Raw genomic sequence first — 21033 nt, forward strand, 5'->3', positions numbered from 1 at the left:
CGAGTCTCGTAAAAGCTCAAATGTTACGCAACGCGTGTCGTCGGTGAAATTAACTTTCATTCACGGAATGGAAGATTGATGTACGAACCTAACCTCAACGCGCCGAACGCTAGAGGCGACTCCGCCCATTTCTGTTACACCGAGGAATCCTCCACGTGATAAAGACATTTTGCAAGTCGTTTTAATTTTTATCTCAATGATCACCACTCCAATTTTTCGGACGGGCCAAAAGGTTAAGATTCGTAGTAGAAAAATAGTTTTATTCACATTTTGAAAAGCGGCAACGGCGTGAACCCGTAATAAGCTTCGTGGAGCTTCGTTGCTCCAATTTATGTTACATTACATTGCCCTTTTTTATTCTTACTAAGAAGTCTCCGCCGGCCTCTATCGCATTTTTTCATTTCGCTTAACTTAATTCTGCACTTCGCGGTGCGCTTAAAATTGCGAATGTATAATTTCGATGCCAAATTCTATTGCGCGATATAAAATTGAAAATACTTAAGCAGCTCCCTGGTCAGCCGATTTGAACGATACATCAGCTGTTTATTAACGCGATTACAATAATCCATCCTATTTACAAACTGCCTTTCTACATAGTAGGAACTAATAAATACTATCGGAATCGATATCTCTAAATAAAATAATATCGCTAGATGAAATACTCTACCGCATTTGGTTTTACAACAAAAAATCTCGCGAATCCTGGAACGTGGCTCCGGATTTGTACCATTTGCCTGGAATGTTTGCCATTCACATTATCGCTACACATTTTAGAGCCGATTACAACATTACTCCCTGAACTACTCGAACTAGTTTGGCCCATTTTTCCCCGAAGCTCGTATAAATTATTTCTCTAAAAATTTAATTACGAGTGAGCCTTACAAATAATTATTACCCTCGAATAACTTATTTTATCCCCGCGTAAAAAAATATTTACTCGAGTACTCTTCTCAGGATACATGAAAATTTCCTGACACGAAATGATCGTTAAAAATAATATCTTTTAAATTATTCATCCGCCGCATAGCCTCGTTTTATGTTATTTCTTTACAAGTTGGGGCTTTTTGCGAGTAATTATCGGGTGGTGGAAATTAGTTTTGTACATCCCGATTATGGCACCTGTTGCCAGTATAGGTGAGACACCGCAATACCGCAACATCTTAAAATAATTTTAAATTACGCTAAAGTTAATATTAATTAACCACATCGAAATGTTGTTCCGTTCAACCTTTATAGAACAATTTCCTTGGGTAATCGTATATCAACAGGGATCGATCATCGACCGATAACCAATCGTAATTATCAATAACATTCGATCCTTTGTCAGAATTCACAGCAGGATCATTATCCCCGCCGATGACACCGATCATGACGAAGGTATTCAACCCCCTAGCTATTATATTATCGTCATCGTAGTCGTTGTCGTTGTTGTTGTTGTCGTTACTCGATGACGCGTTACGTCAAAGGCGCGATCTTAAATCCCCAGTCCTTCTTAATAATATCCGACCCCTTCTCGGCGATCATCATAACGGGGGCGTTGATATTTCCGCTGGTAATCCTGGGCATGACGGAGGCATCCATCACCCTGAGCCCCGAAACTCCGTAGACCTTCAACGAAGGATCCACCACCGCCATGGGATCGGTCGAGGGTCCCATCTTCGCGGTGCAGCTCATGTGATAAATGGTCATGGTGTACTGCCTAATGGCGCAATTCCAGTACTCGTCGGTGTACCTGGGAATGTGCTTGCAATTAGGGAGCGGCTTGTCGTGGAACCTGGCGCCGAACCTCCTCATGGTGGAGGTCTCCCCGAACGCGATGGCGGCCTTGACGCCCTCCCTCAGGACGTCCACGTCGTCGGGATGGGTCAGATAATTGTGCACCATCACCGGATGCTCCAGCGGATTCTTGGACTGGAGTCGAACGTAGCCCCGGGACTTGGGCCGCAGCATCATCGGGAACACCCCGAAGACGTCTCTGTTGTTGATCTTCCCGAAGACCTCGTTGTAGAATTCGTCGGTCAGCCCGTGGGCGTTCTTCACGTGGGTCCCCCCGTCGGAGTTGGTGGACGAGGAGGTCAACATGAACTCGATGTCCGGCCAGTCGTCCGTCCTGTTGGCGTACTTGGTGGAAATGAAGGCCACGGCCTCCAGGCCGACGCTGGACGTCAGAGGTCCGTCCTCGGTGATGGCGTACCTCAGGGCCGAGTTCATGTTCACCAGCCGGTTCATCACGATGCTGATCTCGTAGTCTATCAGGAAGGCCAGGCCCCCGACGGCGATGTGGTCCTGCAGGTTCTGGCCCACCCCCGGAGAGTCGTAGACGACTTCCACGCCCACCTCTTCGAGGTGCTCCCGCGGTCCCACCCCGGACAGCATCAGCAGCTGCGGGGTGTTGATGGCCCCCGCCGTCAGGATCACCTCCTTCCTCGCCAGGACTCTCTCCTTGCGACCCTCTCGGACGAACTCCACCCCGTAGGCCCTCTTCGTCTTCGGGTCGATCAGCACCCTCGTCGCGTGCGACCAGAGGGAGAGGTGCAGGTTCCTTCGCAGCTGCACCGGCCTGACGAAGGCCTTCGCCGCGCTGCACCTGGTCCCCCTTCTCATGGTGTACTGGTAGAAGGCGAACCCCGTTTGCTGGGCGCCGTTCACGTCCACGATGTCGTAGCCCATCTCCTCCCCGGCTTGTAGGAACGCCACCCCCAGGGGGGTGTTGTACGGTGCGTCTTGGACCGTCATGTATCCACCTGAAAAATCTTTTCCTTTAACGAAGGAAATCTAAACATTTTTATGCCGACCTCGATTTTCCAACTCAACAGAAAAATGCTCTCCGATGTAGGCGTTTCCGACAATTCCAGGGTACTGGGTTAAAGGACAACCAAGTCGATGCTCGGTCCGGGGGAAATGGACGGAAATCTCGATCGGTATTTAGAAGCGTGTCTCCGTTCAAGCCGTATTCTAATTTGTCCTTCGGAACTCGTTGCACGAGAAATTACCCGATCATGAGTGGCCGTCGTGTACCCGGCAATTAGAGAGCGTGGTCTCGGATAGGGCCTCGTAACCTTATGACTTCCATTGGATATGGTTAGAAGGCAACGAGATCGGTCGATAGGTTCCCAAAGTTCGATTCAATCAAAAAGAAGCACTCGAAAAATTCGAATATGTTATTTCGAAGCGTCCTAAAGTTATTATTACCGTAAGTCGCCTCCATTACCTCGTAACCTCCAATTATAAAACATGTAATATCTATATTTATAAACGTAAACCAAGTTAATCGGCAGCGTCCCAAAAAAAGAAACTAGAAATCACGCCTGGCACCACAATGGCCTTGATTACCGGTAGTTCCCAAGTCCCTGGTAATTAGAGCAGGTTCCCGGAAAGTGCTCTATAACCTCCGATTGTGTAATTCGAAAGGTCCTTCCTTGTTTTCGGTACTTAACGACGTAAGAAGGTGCGCTCTCTTCTCCAAAGAGAAAATCAAAACGAACGAACGGAAGATTAATTCGTAAAAGCCCAAACTCTCTGTATTTCATGAATTAAAAAGAGACTTTTTCCCTCGATTAATCCGCATGATCGGATTCTAAGTGGCTGCAAAGTCTATACGATAACTGGAGCGTGTCCGTTGCCGCGAGTCCTAGGAAAATGTCCTTTAATCCCGGCTCGCGATGCTTCTAAAAAAATTCCTCCGACAAAGTCCGTGTACCGGGGTATGTAGAACAACGTTCATAAATGACGTTATATATTAATAGGGACTTTGCACAATCCGACCGTATAGATCTTAAAGGTTAGAAGGTAATCGGAGCAAACGTTTAAAGACTACCCTGAACTATTAAAATATTTCTTATTTATGCGAGTTTAAAAAATGAACGATCGTACCTGTACCGTGATATTTAGCGTTGGCAGCCAAATATGGATTCCTTTGGTCCTCGGATTTCTTAAAATACGGGAGAACGTCCTCGAATCCCCAGCCAGGGTTCCCAAGACTTTCCCATAAATCGAAGTCCCTTCGATTACCTCTGATATAGAGCATCGTGTTCAAAACGCTCGATCCGCCGAGAACCTAAAACAACGTCGATATTTTTCATCGAGTGAAACAAAGTGCCGGCAAGAAATTTTACAAACGTGAAAACGCTTGACAATGGGCCGGCAAAATTGTTCTCCAGAAACATTTTTATTACATTGACAAAAAAAAAATAATGTTCTTTTCTTGCGACAATAAATAATATATCGCTCGTTCGTTCGAATAGGGACAGGAATTTGTTGACCGTTGCAGCAAATTCTGATTGGTAATTTGGTAAGCGTTTTTTTTTTTTTTTTTCAAAGAGAGTTCTCCAATGGTTACATCTACGATTCGATGGAATTGCAAAGGTTTTAGGGGTAGGTGCGATTATTTTATAATATATAATAGGAAGAGCAAACTCGTGGAAACGTCTTCTTTCCCGTGTACTCTCTTTGAGACTCCTCACCTTTCCTCTGGTCCAGCAGCACCTGCGATCGACCATTGCTTGACACGCGGAATCCTGCGGCTGCGACCTGTATTTCCAGTCCAGTTTGCTCTTGTGCAGGTAAAGAGAGAGTATGGGCACGTCGGTAATTTCGGTCTCGTGGCCTCCGGCCTCCAGAAGCAGGACCGACCATCTCGGGTTTTCGGTCAACCTGTTCACCGCGATGCTCCCCGCCGTTCCACCCCCCACGACGACGAAGTCGTACTCCTTGCGCAATTCCTTCGTCACCCGGGGGTGGTTCTCGGGGTCCATTAGATCGTAATTGTAATAAGCCAAGGCCGCGATCAGCGTCGGGACGAACGTGATCTTCCCTAGACCCAGAAGCAGAGTGGCCGCCTTTATGGCGCCGCCCACCACCGCCACTACCCCCGTCATTCTCCTTCGCCCTCTCTTATTTTAGGAATTTGGACGTTAAACGATTTTCCGATATCCTCCAGCCTCCGGATTCGTCACCCGAGGGCATCGGGACCCTCCCTAAATTTCCACTCGCTCGGAAGCATTTTCCGTTTTTATCGTCAAAAGTGGACCATCCCTCTGCCGATGCGTCTTGATTTCTGTTTCTTAATTTTTTAATTTTCACGCTTTCGTGGGGAGAAGCAGGCCGATTACGAGCCGAAGTGCAGTCGATCGGTACGATCGATGTCCCCAGAAAAATGGGAAGTGGTCGTTTCTTCGACAGATTTTGGTCTCGTCGAAATCATGTCGCTCGATGTTCGTTCTTTCCTCCCTTTGGGGGAATCTGTAAAAACGTGGAGTCGCTTTAGGGGAAAATATAATGAATAAATGGAGGAAAACGCGATCGATCGTTAAATGTCTCGATACCCCCTAGTCGTTTGAAACCGAAACCGTATCCCACTAGTTTCGCATTGGTAAAAGTCATTGCCAAGACCGCGTTTGTATTTTCTTTCCGGCAATTGACATTGGTGGCGCTCCTCGCATCCGGAACCGTTCTCCGCATAATAATCGAATTCCCCCAAGAGTCTAATTTTAATGCACGTTTTTGGCATCGCGAGGCCTTCGGTCGTGCCTGGTGCAATACACTTTCTAACGTAGAATTTCGAGACAATTCGCGATCATTAACATGCACGTAAAATCCCGGGAGAAAGTCCATAGTTTCCGACTTCGTGACGCTCGCCAACGGAAAAGTACTCGAGCGATCGGGAGGATTTCCCTTGACCGTTTCGATCGTTTCGACCCCCATTTCCATTGATCGCGTACGGGTGAAATTAAACTCCAATTAAAACTCGGGCGTTACCGTTTCCTCGATAAAGTGGATTTCTCTTGACCGCCCCGAACGTTTCCACCCCATTGACCATTATTTATTTATGGTCCGTTGAGAACGGGGATAAATTAATATTATCGAACAAGCGTTATTGAGACTACTTCATGGATCGCTCCTATATTCGGTGGCTCCGAAAGTGACCGTAAAAATTGATTTTACGATCAATGTTAACCAGGTTAGACACTTTAAGCCCAAGAGCGGGGAATAACGACCGTGACCGTCCACTTGCGAACTGTAATCGTTCTCGAACGATCCTTTGGGTAATTCTCCCCAGTAGTCGTGACCTACGGGCAATTCTTCCGAATGGCCGAATTTCCGGCTTTTCGGTTTCGAAAGGCCCGCGCTTCGCCTTTGATTGCGTTTACTCACGTTCACCCTGACTTTCGTTTTATACTCGACGAGCGAGGTATGGCGAAACTATTCCCGGTCTCGATAACCGAACTATCGGACCAAACCGTACGAACCCGTGGATTCGATGAATCGCCCTCGGCCGTTGCGACACCATTTTTGGAAAGTCACTTTCGCCCCCAAAATCCCTCATGACAATTCTCGACCGACTTGCGCAATTTCTGGCCTTACTGGGTCAAGATCGCGAAACCTGTTCCTAAGATTTTGGTAATATCCCTGCAACGCTCCATTTTTATTATCCTCGAAAAAAAAAAAGATAAAACAGGTTTCCGCTAAACTCGTGGACGTTATAACGTTTTTAACGAACGGTTGAAATAAAGGCAGTGATTTCTAAATTTGCGTTTAAAACGATCGCGTTTATTAATATGTATATATTTTTCAATTTTGAGGGACGATCCATTTAGGTCGCACAAGCTGCATTCATTTCCTGGAGAAACTGCGAAATGAAACTTCGATTCGTGCAATCTTCGTCGCGGACAATTACGGAAAGTGTGGTCATCGCACTTACCAAATACTCAGGGAGTATGACCGAGTTTCATGGAACGTAATTTCAGGTGCACTCGGAGCGTGCAATATCGAGAGGGAGAAGTAAAAAGGGATATCACGGGCCAGTGGATACCTGCAAGAAGTGCCGCCATTGAAAACTACACGAAAAATGCGACACTTGACATTGGACTCCTTATTCTCGTTATTGTAAATGCGCGCTAATTAAGTTAGCCGATACCATTAACGATTTCGTGTATGACCTATTTTTCGGAACGTTTTTTCCGTATTTCTTATTTACGATATTAATATTAAATGTACTTTTAAAGGAAACATTTACTAATTTAATATCGGCAACTTTTAATTCATGATTTCTGATTGTTCGATGATGCGCATTAACCCCGTTCATTCCCTCCGTCCAATTAGACACGGTCGCGTCATGGCACTTTCGTAATTTACGTACTTACCGATGACATAATAACGACGCGGAAGAACTTACCGTCGCGTTTATAAATCATTACGTACGTTTATCATTATTCGTCATTCTTTAAGATTTATTTAACATTTGAAGGAGATGAAAATGAAAATAATCACAAGATTTAACCATTTTGACCGTCTGCACTTACCTTGAAAAATATCCAAATCGACGAACCTTGCTCGGTCACGTGACCCGCGTTAATTTTTTTTCTCGAAGTCTTCCCGAAGCAATAATTTCTTCTCTCGAAAAATGGTCGTCGAGTTCGGGAACGCACTTCGGGAAAGTTAGGCGCAATTCGGTGCACCGATTTCTAAAAGTAATCGAAAACTAGTCTCGGGGACAAACGCGACCGGTAAATAGCGAGTTACGGGATCTGGATTTATTCTGGCGTGAAGGCATCGCGATCGAAGGTACTCGGATGGATCGGATGGATCGGATGGATCGGCGATCTTTCGACGCTACACGTGCAGGTCGGACAGTCGGCTCGGCCAGTGAAAGTCGAGGACTGAGAGTCCGGCATCTCTCTGGACGTATAAAGGATAAATGGCTCCCACCTCCTAGACGGTGAAGGACGCCCGGGAGTGCATTACGGTGCCGAACGCGCCGGACTCCCTCAAATGAAGGTAGACCGTAAATCGGCTACCTAGAGAAAAATCGACATCGATCGTTCCACGTTTCTAATTGATTTTCTGACGCGTGAGAAAATTCGGCCGTAATCGTTAGGAGAGGAAGGAAGAGGACCGATAATTCCGGGAGTTCCCCCTTACCCTGAGAAAAAATATTCCATCGAATCAAATAATTATTCTTTGAATGAAGAAAATATTCCTTTGGTTCGATGAGTTCATTTCTCGGCGCAGGAGGCGATGGATCGGTCAAGAATCCTGGTCACAGGGTCCGGGACGCGAATTACGAGAAACATTGGGACCGACGACCCACGAGACGCGACTCGGTGCTTAAAACGATACATACTGTCGCAGGATATCGAACGACAAGAGGAAGAGACGGTATCACCTCTCGACTCGCGAAAGTCGAAGGCCTCGGGTCGACTGCCGAGTCGATTCTCGGGTGTGCCAGGACGAGGGTCGACTTGCCCCCTCCCGGGGATCTCCGGGATCTCCGGGAGTCCCCGGCATCTTCAGGAACGCCCGCGAGGACCTCCTCGCCCGTTCGCTTTTGCAGACTTTACCCTCCTTTCGTCCTTGGACCGAGAATTTCGTTCTCTCCTTCGTCAAAATTCCCGCGGGCTCGTTGTTCCCGGAAATTAATGAATCTCGATGAATATTACGGTGTTCAATTTACCCGGCAAATGATTCTTCGGTTTCCGGGACTTTAATTTACGTGTCCGGTATTTTGGCAACGTTTGCACGATCATTCCAACGATTAACGATCGCAATGGCTGCCATTTGCGAGTCATTGAATGCGAATGAAATTCCAGATGTATGAACTTTCTCACGTTCTACCTTTTTCGAAAAATGACGATCGTTGAAGGTTGGCAGTCATTGATTGCCAGTGAATAATAGCCGGTCGTAAAGATCACTAATGGCCACTGACAAATTTATAAGCGGGTCATCGAGGATCTCGGACGCGGAGTTGCCCAACTCCAGCCCACCTGTACTTTGTCTTATTTTTAATTTACGCGGATTATATAACTCGCGTGGCTCATCTCGGCCTAATTTCTCGGCTCGAGCGGAAACCTAGATCTTTTACCCTTCCCTCAAAAGTTACGTAATTATTTTCAAAGAGACTCCTAAATCGAAGGGGTAAATGATTCTTTGAACGACCCCTGATCTAATCTCGTAAAGAAAACTAGGGTCGTTTGTTATAAATAATGTCAACGGCCTGACATAATTGTTTACTCATACTAACCGATGTATCAGCAAGCACGGGATAGCGCAACGCTCCAAGTGAAAGTAAGAGTTTCATCGAGAACGAACTTGCCTTGCTGAAAATCTCGCCGAAATGACGTGGTGGATTTTCATCCGCGTCATAATGGTATAAATAGTTTCGTACAAAATCCCGCAGGGGAAAGCACACGCTCGAAAAATATATTTATCGACAGACGCCGTAATGGCGATCGGCGGCCATCTTGGACTTGACTGAAAAAATGCTCAACTTATTCGAACCGTGAAAATTCTTATCCCTGAGGAAAGTGATTACAAAATTGTTAATAATTATTACATATGAAGTTTCTGACGGCTCATTTTTATGTTTCAGGTATGCTTGGAAGTACTACAATGGCATTGAAACAATAATTAAGGTAATGGAAAACGATAATCGATCCTTATGCAATTATTTACGGACGCGAATAATAGAAGGATCGTTTATCCGTTCCTTATTGATTTTTTTCAACTTTGACCGGGATAAGATTTTACAATATTCCCTACAAACGGATGTCACGAAATACGTATTTAACCTGTTTGCTGTGCGACGCCGGTCTAAGGTCCGCCATTTTTTTTTTCTGCAATCTGCAATTCAGCCACCATTTGCGAAATAATTTTCTGCCAGGAAATAGCTGTCTATTGACTTACGACCGATTATGCCACAATGGACAGGCTTTAATTATGCATTAAAGCCTTTTCTCTCCGTGCCCTACGACCGGCAATTATAATTATAAAACGAGGAGCCGCGTCAAAGAAGTTTCGTCGTCGTTATCAACGAAGTATTCACAAAATTTTGATAAAATAAATTTCATTGGGGAATTTGTTGAGTAAAGACGTCGGTGACATCTTTGGGAGTGCTTTCGCTTTCTCTCGCTAATCGCACCTTGGATTAATTTTTTTTTTTTTCTTAATCCTTTACCCTGCAATTTGCACGCGACGCCATTACGGAACGATAGCGACGCGACCCTATTAGGTTATGTCGAAATGACAAACTTCGGCTGTTAATACATGATTACGTGTAGATGTTAACAGGGTCCATGGTTCAATTTGCGCAAGTTGCTATGGCCGGATTATTGTCGGATGCATTTCGCAAGGTGAACGTTGCTAGGCATATATAAACAAGTGACATCTTAAATTGATGGTTTGTCGTGGACTTTGAGCGACTTTGTCTTCAAAAAAGAATCATAAAAGGTCGGATCGAAATTACACGGTCAGAAATAATTCGACGATATACATTTTTACCTAAAAAGTGTACATATCATTTTGTTAGCAAATTATGTTACTTATTTCGAGGTCGTAAGAAAACTCGAAATATTCATTTTCCTAATACAAACTAAACTAAATAACAATGAATTATCATACATTTTTCCGGAATTGAAGCACCTATTTCTAACGAAGAATTTCCAGAATGATAATTTTTTTTAATTAAAGAAAGAGCGCGGAGAATATCGTTAGAAAAATTGTCCTACTTATATCGAAGATATTTCCACCTGCGCAAAAATTCAGAATCTCTATTTTTCTAATACAAACTAATGATCGAGCTAGTTAATAATAATCGATTACGACATATCTTTATGCAACCGAAGCACCCACTTCTGGTAAACGTCCGTACGGTTCCAAAAAGGAGAGCGATTTCCCTTGCACGTCGATACGGAAAAGGATATTATAAATAAATGCGCACGTGAAACGAATAAAAAATGAAAGGGTCAACTCACTGAGGACGAAGCCACCGAGTCTTGATCATGTCACTGGCCTTCTCGGCGATCATGATCGTCGGAGCATTCGTGTTTCCCCTAACGATTTTCGGCATTACGGAGGCATCGACGACCCTGAGGGAATCGACGCCGTACACCTTGAGCTCGGGATCCACCACGGCTTCTGAATCCTCTTTGGGGCCCATTTTGCAAGTCCCCACGGGATGATAAATAGTCCTGGTGTACTCCATGGCGACGCAAGCCCAGTACTCCAGACTTCCGAAGCCGAACCTCGCGCAGGCCGGAAGAGGAACGTCCACCAATCTGTATCGATGACTTTTGAACGCATCGCTATGTAGAAGGCGAAGAGCGATCTGGATCCCCTCGATCATGGTCTCCAGGTCGGGCCTGGCCGTGAAATAGTTCGGGAAAATCAGGGGAGCACCCCAGACGGGGTCGCTCTCGTTCAGCAACAGGTGTCCCCTGCTCCGGGGGTTCAGAAGAACGGGTCTGACGTTGATGGAGTCGTAGTAAGCGAGAGGGGCTATGGAGGTCTCCACGGCGTCCGCGGGATCCGCCAAAAAGTCCCTTAGGTTCCCCCCGTCAAAGGTGTACTGGATGTCCGGCTTGGAGGGGTCGGGTTCGTAGCTCGTCCTGACGAAGGCGCTGCACACGAGCGACCCCGTCGAGGATAGAGGCCCTCTGCTGGTCGTCTTGTACATCCGGATGTCCTCTTCCACCTGGTCCAGGTTCCTCGCGGTTGAAGTTTTCTTGTCGATCTCGAAGACCACGCCGTCGGTCGTGACGTGGTCCTGCAGGTTGCGGCCCACCGGGAGGTTCTTCGTCACTCCTATCCCGTGTCGACGGAGCTCCTCTTCGGGGCCGATCCCGGACAGCATCAGGATCTTCGGCGAGTTTATCGCGCCTGCCGACAGGATCACTTCTCTCTTTGCGGTGGCTATCCTCGTGACTCCCGATTTCCCGGAGGCGAACTCCACTCCGAAGGCGCGTTTCGTCTTCGGGTCCACAAGGACCCTCGTCACCTGCGCCTCGGACTTGACCTCCAGGTTTTTTCTACCTCGGATCGGCCTTACGAAGGCGTCGTATGTGCTCTGGCGTTTTCCGTTTAAGGAGGTCGATTGTAGCTTCATCGTTCCGATTTGCTCGTTCGCGTTCGCGTCGATCGCGGCGTACCCGATGTCTTGCCACGCCCTGAAGAGGACGTCCACGTTCTTGTCCTCGTAGGGGAATCGCTCCACGCTTTGAAAACCGCCGATGCCGTGGTAGGACGGATTCGCCTCCACGATCTGAAAATTGTAGGCAAAGGTTTAAGTCGCGCCTTATTTTCGTCGATTCGTCGGGTAACCTTCGTCATTCGTTTTCTTCAATTCTTTCTGGGCGATTCTCGAGGACAAGAATCTTTACCTTGAGAAGTAAAAAAAAAATTATATGAAATATTTTTATCCAAGTTACTTACGTCGGGGTCGTTGTTGTTTTCGGATTTGATGAAATATGGCAAAACTTCGTCGTAACTCCATCCATGATTTCCCATTCTTGCCCACTCGTTGTAGTCTTCTCGGTTTCCTCGGATGTAGATCATGTAATTGACGGCACTGGAACCTCCCATTACCTGCAGAAAAAAATTTTCAGATTTTTCAAAGACGTCACGTGTTTTGTAGTTATTTTAAAAGAAAGTCATCGAACCTTTCAACCATATTATTATCAAGAAGTTGTTTTTCCGCTTCGCCTGTTGATATGCAACCTGTCTCGCGATCGTGTAGAAAGTGTCGCGTTCTTTCAGGGTTTCATACAATTTCGAAAGTATTTAACTGACGGCAACGAAATCCGAAAATTTTACCGAAATCAGACTACGACAGCCTCCGGATTTGCATTAGATTAAAAAATTGTGGAAAATTTTTCTTTTACTTTAAACTCACAGACTTCAAGGAAAATATTTTCTTTTTTTTGGAATGCTTACTTTTCCTCGAATCCATCCACATCCTCTATTCCTTCTCGATCGACAAGAAAATTGTTCGGGCTGAGTTCGATACATCCAGTCGATATTGCTGCTGCCTAATAAAGGAGCAAAAGACGGAACATCTACCACCTCTGGTTCTTCTATGCCCGCTTCCAGCAAGAGTATCTGTAAAATCAACAGTTATTATTGTACACATAGATATATAAAAATCATATATTTGTTACAGGACGAGTCTTATAAAGGGTCCATAAAGTGATATAGAAAATATTATGATATCGCGATAAAAATACGAAGACGAGACGAATTAATGAATACTTGTACGTCAAAATTAAATTTCAGAAACGACTTCGCGTTCGCATGAAAAGCGTTCTACCAACATTCGCAATTTGTGCGCAAGTTCCGTTTTAATTGTCCTCAATTACGCCTCTCTACTGCCCGCACTAATTATCCTTCAGAAATTGTGCTTTACTGGCAATTACTTACGCCAAAGCCCATGCAAAGCGTTTAGCAACTTAAAACGGACTAACCTAGGAATCGATTGTGCATTTTTACAATTTGACAATAAATATCGTAAAAGTGTATCGCCCCTAAAGCGTAAATAAAAAAAAAAAACATAACCTGAGATTTATCTGAGAGTATTCTGTAATAAACCATGCATTTATTGTGGAAGCACTCACCCTCCAGGATGGAACCTCGCTTAGTCTGTTCGCCAAGACACACCCTGCGGATCCAGCCCCGACGATAATAAAATCATATTCCTCGGAACCTGGGGTGTATTCTTGTGAATGTCCGATTTCCAGGTTCTCCGGTAAATGATTGAACTGAGCGCCCTGAAATTGGTCGTTCGCCAAACTCTGCTGAGAAGAAAAATCCACGACGATTCGCTTTTGCGCCTCCGCGGCGTCGAGGTCTCCCGGCCCGCCATCTTGGATTTCTTGCGCGCCGGAAGCAGCGCCATCGGAAGCATCTCTAGGAACTCGCTTTAACGGACGATCTTGCGACTCGTCGAGATCAAAATAAACATTTCCATCCGAGGGAAAATTTGCCACCGCTAAATTCTGCGAATTGCTTTCTGCATTTTGCAGATCCGCGGTAGTACTTCCTTTGTACGTCTCGGAGTTTAGGGACCCCTCCGATTGAAAAAATTGAGGTTGAATTTCCGGGACTTTTAAATTTTGCCACCAGTTGATGTACCACCCTTTGTCGGGGATCTGCATGCGCGGTGAAGCTTGTTTAATTTCTGCTTGACTTTGGAACTGCGGACCGTTCTCTTGTTGTGGCAAAGATTCAGTATGGCTTAAAGAAAGTTGCAGACTACTCGTTTCCGGGCCCAATTTTGGGTTTAAATAGTGACTCGGAGTTTGTAGGACGTTTCGATGGTCCGTGCCTGGACCTTGCAAGAGCGGAGAGGGGTTTAGAAAGTACCCGAACAAGGGTGTCGTTGCCGTCTGTCCGTAGATTATGTACGGGCGACCATGTTGATTTTCCGCGGCGGCGAGTTTGCAGTTTTCTTGCACACCGCTCTGCAAAGGCTTTTGCAAATGGCCGGAATCCTTCGACTGGCCGAAAAGACGAGCAATTAAAGCCAGGAACATGAAAGCCGATGGCTGGCACGTCGATACCGTCGAGTATGGAGAACACAACTCTGCTAGGTTAGGTGGCACCCACGACATTTTGGAAATTCGTTCCTCCAGTTCCTAAAATTAACGTGCACGGACATAAGTTTCTCTTTAACGACTCTTGATATCGAACGTCACTTAATGAACATTTTTATTTTAAAACCCTTGAACTTAACCGGAAATGGAACTTCGGACATCTCGGAACCCGCGGCGCTCGCTTCGTTGGCCGTCTTTTGCGATTCCACGTCGCTTATTAATTTATTTTAGTACTTCATCCCGACCAATTACCCTTTCCATGCCGACCGAATGCCTTGTAGGAAAATCCCGGATTTAATCGCTACCTCGACTCCGGTAATCGACAGAAAACGAGCCCAGTAAGTAGAAGCGCTCTTTAAACGCGAAACGGGAGATTCGGTTCGCTCGGCTCAACGAATAAACGTATCATTATCGAATAATCGCATCGCGTAAATTACATACCTCTATTTTATATTCACACTTCCGACGACACCCTTCTTTGATTTCCCCGCCGGCGAGTTATCGCTTCTTTCCCCTGCCTATCGGGTCCCTTACCCCTGTTCACGGTTTATTCCTCATCCGTAATTCACAAATTGTAAAAGAAAAATGATCGTCTTACGAGTCATGAACGTCGTAACACTCCCAGCGACAACGAAATGATATATGGCGGCGGAAAATATCAAGACTTCCAGACTTTTTCCAGTTATTTCTTCATTTCTCTGGAAATTTAAGATACACCGAAATTCACTATTACACGCTGGTCGTAACGAAGACTTCCCAAAATTTTCGAACTTTGTAAAAAATGTTCCTTGAAACCGAATCGACGTTCGCTATCACGCGTTGGTCGTGAATGGATTCCCCAGAGCTTTGCGCTAACGCGAGGCAAGAAATCCGAACTCGGGAATTCTTTTTGAAAAATTGGAGAAATTTCTTGAGATTATCCTTGAAATTTGAAATACCGAAACGTTCACTGTCACACATCGGTCGGGCAGTCCTCGTCGTCGGAGCGGTCGCTCGAGAATGCAGGGTGTCGGCTAGTCGCGCCCCGTAAAAAGCTCGTAACGGGACAAGAGCGTTCGGAATTATCTCGGAGCCTGTGCTCGAGTAGGTTACCCCTCTAGTCGGCAATGGCGTTGTTTCGCCTTCCCTACTTTACGAGCTGTCTCGCCCGACCAAATTCTCGCTCCGTGCCTTTCCTATCCCATCAACGGGGAACGGGCCCTAAAGCGCTTGCCACACGTAATCGCATAACCGAGTAATCGCGTAATCGCGCAATTTTCCCGGATTTTCACCCGAGTGCCGTTTTTTCATATTTTTATATTTTTCATATTTTTTTATTCTCACGTTCATCTTGACGATCTAACGCGACAGCTGGATGGACCCGGCGCGCCGTCGATGATTGCAAAAAATATCAACGTTTGTAACAAAAAAATGTGAGATTTGTAAAAAAAAAAGTCGGTCGCTTCTAAATGTTTTTTCTCACCCCGACGTCCGTTTATTTCTAATTATTGAAAATATTCTCTAATTTTTGCACATTGTTTCGGTCGGGATTTCAGCGAGGGAACTGAGAGGAACGGAAGTGGGGCGAGGACCGATGAAAATTTGACGAATAAAAAGTACTTTTTCTACTTTGCGTCGAGGGACGGAGAGACGTCGGGTCGTCGTTGATAAGAACAAAAACAAATCGCTCACTTTCGGATTTTACAGCTCGCTGATCCGAGTCGCGACTCGCGTCTGACGATTTTTTCTCATAGTAGGTACTTTCACCTTGGATCCATAATCAAAAGAATCCAAATAAGAACCCGATCCGGATGCACTTTTCGTGCCGGAAACTTTTCCTAAGTCCCCGGTTGCGGTCGCTCGCATTATTTAACCGCGCGTCCGGTGGCTAAAGATGTATATAGCTAAGGCAATATCGCGGTTCGGAAGAAGAAAAATTTCTCGGGAACGTTGTCCTTCGCTGGGGGGCCAAATTTCTATTTTTTCTATTTTTAGGACGTCGATCGATTTGTTCCGAAGAGATCGTGGACGCCATTGCGGTGCCCGTTAATTGTATTAAAAAATATGAACGGCGCTACAAGATATCTAGCGGACTAAGAGAAGGGTCGGATCGTTGGACCCCTAAAGCTCGTCCTTCCGCAGCCATTCCCGTTTGATAAGGTCGGCTCCCTTCTCGGCGATCATGATAGTCGGAGCATTGATGTTCCCGCTGGGCATGTCCGGCATGACGGAAGCGTCGATGACTCGGAGGCCCTGGATCTTCTGGACCTTGAGCCGAGGATCGACGACGGCATCGGGATGACCGACGGGTCCCATCCTGGCGGACCCCGTGGGATGGTACACGGTCGTGGTGGTGTGCCTGATGCTGCACTCCCAGTACTCCCTGCTGAAGGGCTCGGTTCCCGCGCATCCGCCGATGGGAACGTGCCTCAGCTTGATTCCGAACTTCTTGAAGACCTCGGTGTCGAGGATCCTCCGAACGAAGTCGACGGACTTCAGCAAGGTGTCCACGTCCTCCCTCGCCGTGAGGTAGTTGGCGAAGATCCTAACAGGGTCCGCGGGATCCGCGCTGCGAAGCTCGATCCGACCCTTGCTCTTCGGCTTCAGCAGGGCCGGACCCATGAAGACGACGTCCGAGTCCAGAGAGGACCTGGTGAACTCCTGGACGAGGTCATCCGCCACGCCGAAGGCGTTCATCAGGGCCTCCATCTTGAAGGTGGCCCCCTGGGGGACGAACGTGTTGTGGAACTCCACGTTGGGGTACGGGTCCTTCGGGTCGTCGACGTTGACGAAGCCCAGGAGATCGACTCCTCCGATGGTGGCGAGCTCGCCCTTCCTGTGCACCAGGTAGTCGTACGCGGCGTCCAGGAAGTAGGTCGGGGAGATGGGCACCTTCGCCTCGTCCACGTAGGACATCTGGATGCCCAGCCAGATCACGTGGTCCTGGATGCCCCGTCCAACCGGGAGGTCGGCGAGGACCTCGATCCCGAGTTCCCGGAGGTGATCCTTGGGCCCGATCCCGGACAGCATCAGGATCTGCGGGGTGGACACCGTCCCCGCGGAGAGGACCACCTCCTTGGAGGCGCGGATCTTCAGACTCTTCCCGTTCTTCAGCTTCACCTGCACGCCGATCGCCCTCGTGCCGTCCATCTCCAGCTTCTCCACCCTGGCCGACTTCAGGACGAACAGGTTCTCTCTGTCCTTCGCCGGCGACAGGAACGCCCTGGCTGTGTTCGCCCTCAGCCCGTCGCCAACCGTCCCCAGTGCCTTGCCGAACCCCACGAACCGGTCCCCGTTGAAGTAGTCCAGCACCGGAACTCCCAGCTCCCTCACCGCGTCCAGCAGGATCTCCTGCATCCTGGACTCGGTGTAGTTGAAGTTCCGCACGTCGAGGGGTCCACCCTTCCCGAAGAACCTCCCCCCGGTCTTTTCCAGCAATTCCGGGTCGCAGTTCTGGGATTTCATGAAGTATGGAAGCACTTCCTCGTACGACCAGCCCTCGTTCCCTCGTTCCGCCCACGAGTCGAAGTCCTTGTCGTTGCCGTAGACGTACAGAAGGACGTTGATCACGGAGCTGCCTCCCAGGGCCTTGCCCTTCGCCCATTTGCACCGCTGGTCCCTCATCCCCAGACAGGCTTCCTTCTGCGGCTCCACCTCGTACGAATAGTCCTCCGCCGTTCCTTGCAGCTGCAGCAAAAGTCCTGGCACGTCGCTCGTCGGAGATGGGTCCTCTCCTGCCTCTATCAGCAGGACCTTCCAGGATCCGACCTCGCTTAATCTCGCCGCCACCGCCGATCCTGCCGATCCTCCTCCGACCACGATGAAGTCGAACTCCGGCTCCTTCGACGAGGAGATCTCCTCCGTCCTGTCCCGGGGGTACTGATTGGGCCGCGTTATCGCGCACTGTGCCGTTATCAGGGTTTGCAGCAGGTGCGCGAACAGGGGGATCGGCGATCCGGCGATCGCCGATGTGCAGCTCGCCGGCAGACACGTTTCCATCTTGGATTTCGAGCTGCTGACCTGGAACCCGAAGAAAAACTCGATCTCCAATTTAGTCCTCTTCCGGGGACATTTTTTAAGGTGTTAAGAAAGGGTCCATCTATTTAGAAAACTTTTCTTCAAACTGGGCCCACCGAATCGTTTGAAACATCGACACGGGAATATGGAAGTTCTAAGAAAAACCGCGATGCTCGAGACGTTTCGTTTATCAGAGACATTTTTTTTTTTTATTTTGCTCGAACTAGAATTAAGGACACATACTTTTTTGTTATTAAAAATTAAATTTCATGAGCATCTCGTTCTTCCTTGGGGACTGCATGGTCCTGTACTGAAGTTTCTTGAATATTTTGACGTTTCATTGTAGATAGACCCTTTTGTAACACTTTAAGAAAAAAAAAAAAAATTAGGAATTAAATGGATTTTTGAAAATACCGAGGTTGGCTTCGAAAAATGATATTTTCCCCCTTCTTAGAAAAAGGACAGAGAGAAACTTGGAATAGGAACTTATGTACGGTTTCAGCCGTATTGCCGAGATTTTCAGTGCTCCTGGCTAATTTACATGATAAAGGAGTTCATGAAATTGTAATAACCGCCAAGTGGCTCGGATCTGGAAAATGTAGGAAGAGGATTGTGAGTGTTTCTTTTTCTATTTTTTTTGTAAATCATTAGCACCTCAATGCCATATCTGTGATCTGTTCCGACGGAAAGGTTGCTCACTCGTAAGTCTATTTTTGAAAGTTCCTTTGTGCCTTTTATTTCAGGGCTCCTTTAACAACATTACGCTAAATGTTAAAAAAAAAAAGAACGACTCGTGACAGGACGGCATTTATAATGATTTTCCATTTAGCTATCAATCGTGTCCCATGGATGGAAATAATACATGACCCCAATAAAAAGAATAAAAATTTCATGAAGAATAATTTACAAGAATATATTGACTCATTGAACAAAGGTAGAGCGACTCGTCTTATTTTAATGACCACCGAATAAAAATAACGAATCGCGGATTTCCTTAATAATGCGCCCCTAAAATGCAATCGGAAAGCATTGAAAAAAATGGACAAAATAAACGAATAGCTGCATTCTCGCGGAGTTTTAGTTATTAATTGAAATTCGTTTAAACTGGGGAATAAAGGTAAATGTTGAAGGAAAAATTGGGGAGATGAAAAGCTAACTTACCGGGGAATTTTTTCTTGCCCTTTTTGGATGACTATGTCAGCTCGGGATGAGCTTCTCGCGAGATGACTCCCCAGGGAAGTCTGTGAAGCAATGAAGATAAGTGACACGTTGGTTCAGCAACTTGGAGATTTCTGCCCCACCTCCGACCGATACGAGATACTGGCTTACCTATCCCTAACAGCCAACCAGATAGTTCTTCCTGGAAACCCTTTTTTCCTTCCGTATTTTTTCTCTTCTCCGTTTCAGATCCCTGTGTACATTTACGAGCTCAACCGCGACCTTATCTCCTGGTTTCCTATTTCTAGCATTTCCATTACATGTGTACATATGTACTTCTCGACCCTCCGATTTGTCTGCATTCGGTAAAAAAAAATCGAAATTTTCTTTAAATCTTTAACGCGGTGAAACGACTAGAATTGGAGTTGTCCTCATTGTCCCTAATATTCAGATTTCTATGCATTTGTTAAACGAAATTCTCAACGCGCTGAAGTAACTCGAAGTGAGGTTAGTTTCAATTACGTGATTTGGACTTATTTGCGTTCGTTAAAGGAAAATTTTAACACCTCGCAATTACTCGAAAATGAGGTCGCAATTATGTGCTTCCCGATACTCGAATTTGTATACCTTCGTTAAAAGAGAATTCTCAGTATTTTACGGTATCTCGAAATGAGGTTAGTTTCGTTTCGTCTCGCGTTTAAAGTAATTCCTAGATGTAAATAAAGCGTTTCGTTACCTTTCCTTTCTAGAAACGTCCCAATGGGAATTAATCTACTTGCATTTCCGGAAAATCTCCGAAACTTTGCGGGATAAGGGTTCCGGAAAAAGTGAGAAGCTTCTCGGCCCTCGCCATCTTGCTTCACTCTGGAGAGGAAGAATCTCTCGAAGCTGATTCTATAATAAAGTTAAGGCGCTTTATCCGAAACCCTGCGTTTCTGATGGCTGTCGAATGGTCGGGAGAATAGCCTATTACCTGAAACCTTGCACATTCAGCTTTCGCTTCTGCATCTTCTCCATTATAATCCTAATGTATATGTTACCGTGAATGACCGAAATTGGAGAATGTCGACATTCTCCAGATTTCGGTGTTTCACCGTAACATATACACACGGTACGTTTTCGTTGGGCCTTGACAAGTGAAATTTATAATTATTGCAGGAAATCAAATCTCGATTCCGCTCAACGCGTATACTTTTTCCTGAATTCTATTCGGCTCAGAGCCAACATTTTCCCGGCGACGCCATTTCAGAATTAATCCGCCTCGGTCGACGACAATTGGAAAGCTTTTTGTTCGAAAAAAGGGTGAAAGAGCTTACCGAGGCGTAGAATCGCGACAGAAGAATGGTCTCTTTGATATCGCGCACGGCTTTCATGACTTATGTCACGTTACACCGCCTGAGCAACAAAAACAACTCCTCCGTCGATATTGCAGAACCCGCAATGCCGACGTTGCACTCTTTGTTTAAAGAATCGGTCTAAGTGACTAACGAGGCGGCGGTCGAATTATGGAAATTGTCCC

At 46.5% G+C, this 21033-nt stretch overlaps 3 protein-coding genes across 8 annotated transcripts in view; 1 reads left to right on the forward strand and 2 right to left on the reverse strand.

Moving 5' to 3' along the window:
• Positions 1–21033, forward strand: part of LOC105696587 (flotillin-2) — a 74282-nt gene that overhangs the window by 27953 nt on the left and 25296 nt on the right. The gene's annotated exons all lie outside the window — the stretch shown is intronic.
• On the reverse strand, positions 255–8176 carry LOC105696588 (glucose dehydrogenase [FAD, quinone]). 3 transcript variants are annotated; one of them, XM_012419161.2, is made up of 4 exons: positions 7302–8176; positions 4464–5241; positions 3874–4057; positions 255–2744 (listed from the first exon to the last, which is right to left on the reverse strand). In XM_012419161.2, exons 2-4 carry the CDS (start codon positions 4875–4877, stop codon positions 1456–1458), a joined length of 1887 nt encoding a protein of 628 aa, XP_012274584.1. In that variant the 5' UTR covers positions 4878–5241; positions 7302–8176; the 3' UTR covers positions 255–1455. The 3 variants fall into 3 exon arrangements, with proteins under 3 accessions (XP_012274584.1, XP_012274585.1, XP_023287783.1); XM_012419162.2 differs by lacking the exon at positions 7302–8176 and adding an exon at positions 6701–6798; XM_023432015.1 differs by lacking the exon at positions 7302–8176 and having other exon boundaries at positions 4464–5841.
• On the reverse strand, positions 14017–20548 carry LOC105696589 (glucose dehydrogenase [FAD, quinone]). 3 transcript variants are annotated; one of them, XM_012419163.2, is made up of 5 exons: positions 20488–20548; positions 20251–20408; positions 19686–19767; positions 19518–19597; positions 14017–18359 (listed from the first exon to the last, which is right to left on the reverse strand). In XM_012419163.2, the coding sequence occupies exon 5, from the start codon at positions 18336–18338 to the stop codon at positions 16461–16463; it is 1878 nt and encodes a 625-aa protein (XP_012274586.1). In that variant the 5' UTR covers positions 18339–18359; positions 19518–19597; positions 19686–19767; positions 20251–20408; positions 20488–20548; the 3' UTR covers positions 14017–16460. The 3 variants fall into 3 exon arrangements, with proteins under 3 accessions (XP_012274586.1, XP_012274589.1, XP_012274587.1); XM_012419166.2 differs by lacking the exon at positions 20488–20548 and having other exon boundaries at positions 20251–20462; XM_012419164.2 differs by lacking the exons at positions 20251–20408; positions 20488–20548 and having other exon boundaries at positions 19686–19956.

Source organism: Orussus abietinus, unplaced genomic scaffold (assembly GCF_000612105.2).
Source record: "Orussus abietinus isolate OABI.00-Male unplaced genomic scaffold, Oabi_2.0 scaffold101, whole genome shotgun sequence".
In the NCBI taxonomy this organism is placed as follows: Eukaryota; Metazoa; Arthropoda; class Insecta; order Hymenoptera; family Orussidae; genus Orussus; species Orussus abietinus.